General features: G+C 44.1%; 1 protein-coding gene across 1 annotated transcript; it reads right to left on the bottom strand.

Annotated features, from left to right (window-relative positions):
- Positions 1-3094: 3094 nt before the first annotated feature.
- On the bottom strand, positions 3095-9237 carry Ift22 (intraflagellar transport 22). Its single transcript, XM_027952966.2, has 5 exons — positions 9153-9237; positions 6543-6619; positions 6321-6410; positions 5543-5745; positions 3095-5082 (listed from the first exon to the last, which is right to left on the bottom strand). Exons 1-5 carry the CDS (start codon positions 9189-9191, stop codon positions 4934-4936), a joined length of 558 nt encoding a protein of 185 aa, XP_027808767.1. The 5' UTR covers positions 9192-9237; the 3' UTR covers positions 3095-4933.
- Positions 9238-9591: the final 354 nt, after the last annotated feature.

Here is a 9591-nt window from a genome sequence, read left to right as displayed (position 1 = left end):
GAATGGGACGTCTGGCAGCGCCCCCTACCGTTCGCGTTTTGCTTCCGCAGACGCTCGGGGGAGGGATGCGCACAGTCTTAGGGGAAGGTCAAGCGACCCTGTCCCAACAACTATGGGAGGTGTAGTCATTGATTACCGGCCACCACCTGCGACAAGCCAGGCACGCCCAGGATAGGGGATGCAACCCGCCACCAGCCCTCTTAATCACTCACTGACTTCCTGCCTCCCTCTGACCCCCTTATGCAGGAGTATTCCGATAGCCCTACATGTCATTTACTACTGATAGCTTAAAGCCATTGCCACTGTTTTTTGTTTTTTTTTCAACAGCTGCACCCAAAAGGGTGATAAATTCCAAATGCAGTTGGATTTGCAAGTTATAATCTTGAGAAGCACTTGAAATAGGTTTGTATGCACCAGCATTCAGGGCTGGGGATGTGGCTTGCCTCACACGTGTGAGGCCTTGGGTTTGATACTCAGTTCCACAGACAACTCATTGTTCTGTTTTCATTAATGAAATACAAAGTCATTTTTGGAGGAATGAAGGATAAATTACTCATTTATATATCTTATGTGTTATAACATGACACGAATCATTTGCTTATGTGATAAACACTACTACATTTAAGATCAGAATTGTTTTGAATATTTAAAGTCACTTTAAACATGGTCAGGATTGATAATAGCATTGCTGGTAAGGCCATTCCATAGATGTCATTTTACTAAAGAGATCTTGATCTTGCCTGGTTTTGCAAGATATGACAATGAAGGCTAGCTGAATGCCAAAACTTGGAAGATAAATTGTTGCCCACACCAGCTCTGCCACTATGTTTTTTTCTCCTCCATGCCAAGGCAGATGGTCAGATTAAGGTGAATTAGAGAAAAATAAATTTTCTGAGATTAAATGGGAGGTACTCATGGTGGGATGAATCCATATTCTCTGGCAGGTGTGGTCCAATTTTAGGGCCCTCTTGATAGAAGATTCAAGATATACTCTGTGCTGTTAGTAATGGGAAGTAGCTCAGTGACCTTGGACAAGTATATTAAGGTCAGTTACACTCTACCTGTCTATAATATTCTCCATCATAGCATTGTTGTGAGGATGAGCAGAGCTGCTGCATATCAACTGGTAAGCACAGTGCCAAGAACATTTCAAATTACAAGTAAATCTTACTCCACACAACAGTGTTTTTCTTCAAAGTAAAATGCAACAGGAGGGCAGTAATTGACAGCAGAGGTATCACAAGGAACCACAAATTGGCTCTTAGCTTCAATGGAACTCAAGCTGTAGCAGGTGTTATTTCACAATTTTAATTAAAATCAGTTATCAGAGGTGACATGTAAATTTTCATAATTTTAACTATAAGCAGTTAAATTTCTGTGCTTTTTTCACCAATTTACCTAAAGCAAGCCATTTTCATTTGTAAAACTCTAAAAATCAATAAATACAAGATGCAATGACTGAAAAAAAAAAGAAATAGGTTTGTATGTGTAGAAACCAAGTTCCTAATTTTCTATGATAAAATTAGCATGATTAACATTTAATTCCTCTGAACAGAAAACGTCATAACATGATATAGTTCATGCACACCTAGATGTCTCCTGGGCTTTTGAAGTCACACAGAAGAAAAAGGGTTGTTCTTTATGAATAAAATACTTATCACAAAACTGCAGTGAGACTATACTTGTTACTTTTAATTCACACAACACCTTCAATGATCTACAATTAGGTCTGAGCCAAAGAGTAAATCTGCATTGAGGATTTAGAGACCAGAGGCATATTCTTATAGCTTATCTAATGAACAAGTAGAGGGCAGAAAGATAAATGAGGTGCTGCTTGCTTCAAAGCATCCAGGACTTTCCTTTTGAAGTAGGACAGTTGGCAGACATGACATTCCCACTGGCTTAAAACTTTGGTAGGAAGAACAGCCCATATCATAAGTGTAGAGAATTATTTAACTGATAACGTTTAGAATTCATGTCAAAGCTATGTAATTTATTCCTAACATTCAAAACAGAGTTTCCTCCCTCCTCCTTAATCATATTTTTAAAGAATGGAATAATTCATTTCTTGCCTAAGGAAAGAGCACATCTCATGAAAAAATACCAACCAAGGCCAGGATATTCATGTAATTCTCAACAATTAGGTGTGGAAGGCCAAAGTCAAGACCTACAACCATATTCCAGAGTAATTTTCTCAAATGGCACAGTACCCAGTTACCTTTTTAATCAGGAGTACTGATGTTTAAATGAACTCCTGGCCTCAGTTAGCAGCAAAACTATTCTTATGGCAATTTAGTGTACCTTGCAGATATCAGAGTCTCCCAGTGTCCCACACTGAGTTTAATGATCTCCAAGGACTTTGCTTGAACAACTTTATGATGTGGATATTCGGGTTACAATGTAAGCATAATCTTTACAATGGCTAAAGCTTCAGAACACAACTGGTCATTGGATTGGTCGGAGGACATGTGCTAGTTCTACCTGCAAGATACTTGCAAACCACCATCAGGCTGGCTCCACTTCAAATATGGTTAATATCTCCCTTAACCATCCTTCTGTTACTGCAGTATGTGTTAGTCAGCTGCTCATTGCTGTAACAAAATATTTGAGATCATCAATTCATGGTGTTAAATCATCAATCCTATGGTCAGTTGGCCACATTGCTTTTGGGCCTGTGGCCAGGTAAGATATCATGGAAGGAGTGGGAGGTGGAGCAAATCTGTTTACCTCTCGGAGGCAGAGAAGTGAAAAAGAGAAAGAGACTGGGATCCTATAATCCCCTTCCAGGGTGCACTCCAGCGACCTAAAACCTCTACTAGGACTACCTGTATATGGTCCCATCACCTTCCAATGGCACCAAGATGAGGAATGTTCCCCTTTGGGAATATTTTAGATCCAAACTATAGCACTGTGGTTGATGTTGCTTTACGAGTTTTAATCCCAGAGGATGACACTCTCAGCATATTCACTGGTGGGATCAACTTTCCAGTTACTATAAGTCAGTGGAAAGAGCAGAGGCCTGGGGTCCAGGCCTGCCTCTGTCCCTGACTTTTTTTTTTTTTATTGGTTGTTCAAAACATTACAAAACTCTTGACATATCATATTTCATACATTAGATTCAAGTGAGTTATGAACTCCCATTTTTACCCCAAATACAGATTGCAGAATCACATCGGTTACACATCCACATTTCTCTGTCCCTGACTTGCTGGGTCATCTTGGACTAATCATTTGTCATTTTCAGAATAGGCTGAATAATACCCCTGAAGATATCAGGTCTTAATCCTTGAAATGTTTCTTTGTTTGGAAAAAGGATCTTTGCAGATGTGATTAGGTCAGGGATCATGAGATGAGATTATCCTGGATCATGTGGGTGGCCCCTAAATGCAATGATAAATGTCCTCATGAGGCCAACTTGAAAGATGCACAGAGAAGGCAAAGTGGAGGCGGAGTGTGGAGAGGTTTGAAGGTGCTGGCCTTGAAACCAGAACTAAGTAGCCACAAACCAAAGAATGACAGCAGACACCAGAAGCTGCAAGACACAGATCTCCCCTAAGAATCGAGAGGGAGTGTGGTCTCAGTGGCACCTTGATTTGGATTCAGTGATACTGATTTTGGACTTCTGGCTTCCAGAAGCATGACAGGAGCCTTGACATTGCAGGAGATGGAGACAGTTGATTCTTGTGATTCATGTAGTTTGTTCTAGGAAGTCGCCAAGCATGCTGATCCAGTGAATCCTGAACACTGCTCTCAGGGGAAGCACAGGATCAGGTCCCTGCAAACCTCTGCCGCAATAGTTTCAGCAGTTGATTGATATGTAATCTGATTTATGTGTGTTTTAAAGATACTTTATTTAACATATTGTTGGTTCGTTAACATTGAATTCAACAGCACTGTAACTCATGCTAAAGGGACTGTCTAACCCACGTGTTCTCTCCCTGAGAAACGCCACAGCTTTCCTGAATCTAGGAACACTAGATGACACTTTAGCACTAAGCTTGGGGCCATTTCAAAAGTGAAATCACCAACAAAAAGCTCGAAAATTGTGAGAACATGGCCCTACATCGACCACGAAAAGGACACATTACGAGAGCCAAGAGAAGAGAGCAGCAGTGTCCCTTGAACCCTGGAGTAACCTCAGCTGGGAACAGTCGTGTGCTGCAGCGATTCAAATTTTAGGCCACATTATGTGTGTCCCAAACAATGGAGAGAGCATCACAAGTTTTGATTTAGGGGTTGCAAATAAATTTTAATGAACAGGGGAATTCTGGAATACAGAACCCACGATCAAAGACAACCACACCCCTGTTTGACATCGTAAGTAACCCAGGTCCTCTCATTAGCTATGGGGTGGGAGCCTGTGAAATTAATACCCACTACAGAAAATAAAGAGTCTGCCTTTTTTTCCCTTCCTATCTAAAATGTAGTACTTATGTTTTTGATCTACGTGTTTAGAAAAATTGAATTTAACCTCCACAAGGGCAAGGAATTTTGTGCTCTATCATGCTGTACTTCAGCAGCAGCCAGAATAGCACCTCACACATAGTAGATGCTCAGCTAGTTGGAATCTGTTGAGTGAATCAAGGAATAAAAATCACAATTGAACTGAGACACATGGACGAAACTGTGACAGTTACAATTCCACAGTTTTTATAACTTTACATATGTGAAGTTTCCCAGTTTAATTTTCCAGCTCTTTGGAAAGGTCTGGGGCTAGGGAAGCAGAATTCAGACATAGAATTTTCCCCACTGACCTAAGGATGGAGGATGGATGTTCTGAGTCAATTCTGGCTGAATGGTACCTTGTAGCAGACGAGGAAAATTTCTTCTCTAGTCACAAGGAGAAGAGAGTATCAGTAGCTGGATAAAGTTTGAGTTCTGGACGAGGAAGCAGCTGATGTCATTTGGGAGATGGAGGTCCCAGGCGAGGCGGCTAGGTAATAATCAACATCTCCTCCCTGTCTCTGCTCTCAGACACTGAGTTGACGACGCTTTTTAAATACTTTGTGAATTCCATTCGGATCTCCTCAGGGTCCTCCTCAAGATTGGAGTGCACCAGCTTCAGCTTGCTCAAGGGTGGCGCTGAGAAAGGAGAATAAGATGAATGAGTGGACTTGGAATCTTTTCTAGCTCCCAAGGGACCTGAGACTTGCTTAACTTTCTAAAAGTGCTGAATACTTCCTGAGTTGTTTTCCGGGATCACTTTGTCACCTCTGCTGTGTACGTGTCACAGGTGAGTTGGAGGTTTTTCTTGGGAAAAGGCCTCTCAAGAAAGACTGTCCCCAGTGGGACCAATAAATGGCCCACACCAGGTTTCTCCCCATCTTTTCATCTACCTGCTGTGAAAGTGCCCATCCCTTGTCTCGATGGAAGGATGGACCTTCCATCCTGGCAGTTCCGATGGACATGGTGAAATCGACAAAGGCCTAGGCGTGGCCAGTGTGCAGTAAGCGCACATAGCTGCTGGTTCAAAGACACTGCCTCAAGCAGGTGCGTGGGACATCTGCGGCAAAAGGCGGAGGTGAAACCCCAGCCTTCTTACACAAAGACGGGCTCCCCGTGTCTCCTCCCGAGCCTGGTTTGTGATGTGCAATCAGCAGGCACTGGGTATCCTGTAGGAGCTGTTGGTGGACGAAGCAGGAGTACCACATCTCGATCTCCTTCAGGTGGCTTGGCATGTCAGCGTTGAAGACAATCACCACCCCGTGGGCGTCCTTCATCAGGGCCGGCCAGCAGGACTCGAACCTGCAACACAGAAAGGGAGTCGGAGCAGGAGTCGGGGCATCCTGGACTCTAGCTGGGCACTTTGTTTTAATTTTTATTTTGTGCAACCAGTTCTTGCATAGGTCAGGCAAGTTTTCCATCACTGAGCTACCTCTCCAGCCCTCATGATCACTTTAAAAATAATAGCTCAGTATTAACAATTGATTGGTGACTTCTAATTATATCATAACTCAATTGCTAAAGCATATAAAGCAATGTATGTGACCAAAGAACTCATCAAGCCCTCATGCATCCTGGGAACCAGGCAAGGCCTGACTTCATGGAACCTGGTGGGCACTGTGTGTGTGTATTTTAGCTGGGGATGGAACCCACGGCCTCGTGCATGCTAGGCAAGCCCTCTGCCACTTGTCCCAGCCTGGACGAAGTAGACCTTCTTTAAAGGAAACACAATGGGGCTGGGATTGTGTCAGTGGTAGAGCGTTCGCCTAGCATGGGTGGGACCTAGGTTCGATCCTCAGCACCACATAAAAATTAAGGCATTGTGTTGTGTCCATCTACGCCTAAAAAAAAAACATTAAAAAAAAAAGGAAACATACTTAGAATCACCGCCACAGTCCCAGAGCTCGAACTCACACCTCGCGCTTTTGTTGTTGCTGGTAACATGTGGGTTCTCAAATTCTAGGATCCTAAACATAAAAACAGTAGCAACAATACCACTATTTAGGAGGCATTACCCTTCTGGAAGGGCCAACAGCACGCAAAGTCACAGATGGGTGACGGTTGGTGACTTTTTGGGGTGCAGATAGGGCAGAGCTCACCTTACTCCCTGTGTGGGGTTGTATTCAGTGATGTCAGAAGATTCCGTCAGAAAGTTGGCCAAAACGGTTTTTCCACTCTGTGAAAATGACAGAAGAGTAGAAACAGCCCTGAGGTCACCAGGATAGAGGGCCCTCTGCTGTTTTGCTCTGGTGTGCTGGGCATGGCCTGGATGGGAATATGGAGAGCACGGGAGGCCAGTGCTCCCTCTGCTGCTGGGGACTCCACCCTCACTTGAGTTTCCTGGCTGACTCTCAGTTACCTTATCTGACAACAGAAAAAAATCACCAGTGTGTGTCTCTCTCCACGCCTGCTCCTCTCCACATTTTTAGGGAATCAGTCTGTTACAGACACAAGGCTCAAGGTCACAAAGAAGATCAAGGTCAAAGCTAAGTCCCAGGTCTGGGGATTCCTGGCTGATTGCACCACAATCTCAAAGCAAGCTGTTTTGGGCTGGGGCTGTACCTCAGTGGTAGAGCGCCTAACTTGCATGTGTAGAGGCCCTGGGTTCAATCCTCAGCACCACATAAAAATAAATAAAGATACTGTGTGTTTATCTACAACTAATAAAAATATTTTTAAAAAATCTGTAACTCAAAGCAAGCTATTTTTCCTTAGAACATAAGTAATTGATATTCCTATAAAAATAAAATCAAACCATCAAGAAAACAGCCTTAGCTGGGCCCAGTGGCACATGTCTATAATCCTAGCGACTCGAGGCTGAGACAGGACGAGAGTTCAAAGCCAGCCACAGCAAGGGCGAGGTGCTAAGCAACTCAGTGAGACCCTGTCACTAAATAAAATACAAAAAAGGGTTAGGGATGTAGCTCGGTGGTGAGTGCCTCTGAGTTCAATCCCCAGTACTAAAAAAAAAAAAAGCTGTTTCAGGAAAAAAGACATATAATCCAAGGAAAAAAAAAGAAAACAGCCTTCTGATCCCTCTACCTAAACCATCCCTATGTTCAACCCATTCCCTCCTTAAAATTATGATCTGTTTTTCAGATCTTTTCTCTATATTTGCATAATTCATTGAACAAATACTACATATGTGTAAATATAAAATGATTTTTTCTCCCCCCAAATTATTCTTCAGAAGAAAGGCAATTTCTTACACTTGAGTTCTTATTTAAAAACCTCTCCAATTATGCCCCGCTCTCAGTTACTTTATGTCGAACAACTGCTTGGCTAGAATGACCTGGATCAGAACTAGTTTGCGAGGCCTGGAGAAATCACTTGGTAGAATCAAAAACCTGAGAGTTGGGGGGAGGGCACACTGTCTTTAGAATGCAGCCTCACAAATTAAATGCCAGATAAAATAACAAGGTAAGTGGCTTCCTTGTGGAGATCATGTTTATTTTTAGGATGAATAAATATAGTAAATGGTCTGAGGTTATAGGAATGAGTCCTGGGGCCTGAATACATTTCCAGGAAGAGTTTCATAACATTGATTTTTGTTTTTAAATGCTGCGTCCTAAACAACTTAGATGAACAGAAAAATATGCGTTGGCAATCACGTTAAATTATGTAAAACAAGTGGCTCAAGTCATGAAGACAAGCCAGGTGTCAAAGGCTCAGATTAGAAGCTTGAATAAAACTGTCATTCAGTGAATGGAATCATATAAAATTTTCAAATTAATATATATCCTCATGGGCCTTTACAGGTATATCATACATACACATGACTATATGAATACATTAAACATGGGAGAAGTATATGAGAATGTTTCATCTATGTCCTTAAAGTTTATATATACAAGTTGACCAAAGCCAATTTGAGCAGGGATGGGTTCTCATGAGAAAATGAAGAAACTGCCTGTTGGGCATATGAAGTATTTTTTATCCTATCCTAACACTACCTATTAGCAATCTTAAACTCTCCTCGTTCGTAAATTTTGTTGGGTAAACAAGTCCCATCTGTTTGTTTTCATGTGTTACTGTGATTATGAGGTTGAACATCTTCTCATACTTACCTGGCAATTTTATTTCCCAATTTTATTTGTGTGCAGCACTTTGGCTTGATTTCCTATTTAACTATTTCTCTTTTCTTTACTGATTTTTAAACTTTCCTTGCATGTCCTATTAATGTAAGTTGTAAATACTCACCCCAGGTGTTAACTTAGCTATCATTTCTTTTAAGCCTTTTTCATTTGGGGGGCTTTGCTTAAGGCCTTTCCTAACTGCAGATTGAACACATCTCTTTCCATATATTCACCTATGCATCGACAGTGCTTATCCCTATGTGTGCCCTGGACCAACAGCACCACCAAAATCCAAATTCCTGGTCCCTCCTGGACTTAATCAAAACCCTGGGGCTGGACCTGAAAGATGTGATCTGGTGGGAGGGTCACAAGACCCAGGCCATGGTTTCAAAGATGCCACTCACTACCGTGGGCCTTCGGGCCTCGGCAACTCAGGGTTCCCCTCCATCGCCGCCCTCGGGCGGTGGTGAGGATCAAGGTCTGGAGGCGCCCAGTTCCTGTGAGGGGCCCGTCGGGGTGGGGGCTTTGGAACCGGGTTGCCACCTCCTGGGGGGCTGCCTGAGCAAGGCACAGACCCGGGGGCGGCCCCGCGCTCACCCGGGCCCCGCTCGCCGCCGCCCCGGCTGGCCTCACCTCACAGGGCCCCACGAAGAGGATCTTGGCCTTCAGCATCGCGGTCCGCCCGGCAGCCCCCAGCGCGCGGTAAGATCGCAGCCGAGCGAGCTTGCAAGCCGCCGCGCTGATTGGCTGCCTTCGTTTCCATGACGACCGGGAGCGGCCCGCAGGGGCCGACGGGACACGGCCAGTTCCGGACGCGCAGAGCGCAGGAGCCAAGGGGCGAAATCCCGGCCGCGGGAGCGGTTCTGCGCCCGCGGCCCAGAGCTCGCCAGTCCCGCTTGTCGTGGCAAAGATGCGGAAAGTGGAATCGCGGGGCCCTTAACTCCTCCCAGTCATCGTGCGCGGTCAAACAGACCCCGAGGCCGATGAGCTGGGCTGGAACCAGGTCTCTGACCCCCTCATCACTCTGGCTGGTGCTGCCCACGTTGGGAGGGGGTTTACACATCCCTGGGCC

Source organism: Marmota flaviventris, chromosome 19 (genome assembly GCF_047511675.1).
Source record: "Marmota flaviventris isolate mMarFla1 chromosome 19, mMarFla1.hap1, whole genome shotgun sequence".
Lineage (NCBI taxonomy): Eukaryota > Metazoa > Chordata > Mammalia > Rodentia > Sciuridae > Marmota > Marmota flaviventris.
The sequence above is the reverse complement of the archived record's forward strand: the minus strand, read 5'-3'. Positions and strand labels throughout refer to the sequence as shown.

What these genes read in the sequence shown, in the direction of transcription:
- Ift22 (XM_027952966.2), bottom strand. Translation starts at nt 9,191, where the DNA reads ATGCTGAAGGCCAAGATCCTCTTCGTGGGGCCCTGTGAG. An exon ending in AACCCCACACAGGGAGTAAG is followed by an intron (nt 6,411 to 6,542) that starts GTGAGCTCTGCC and finishes TTTTATGTTTAG; the next exon opens with GATCCTAGAATTTGAGAACC. An exon ending in GACTGTGGCGGTGATTCTAA is followed by an intron (nt 5,746 to 6,320) that starts GTATGTTTCCTT and finishes TCTGTGTTGCAG; the next exon opens with GTTCGAGTCCTGCTGGCCGG.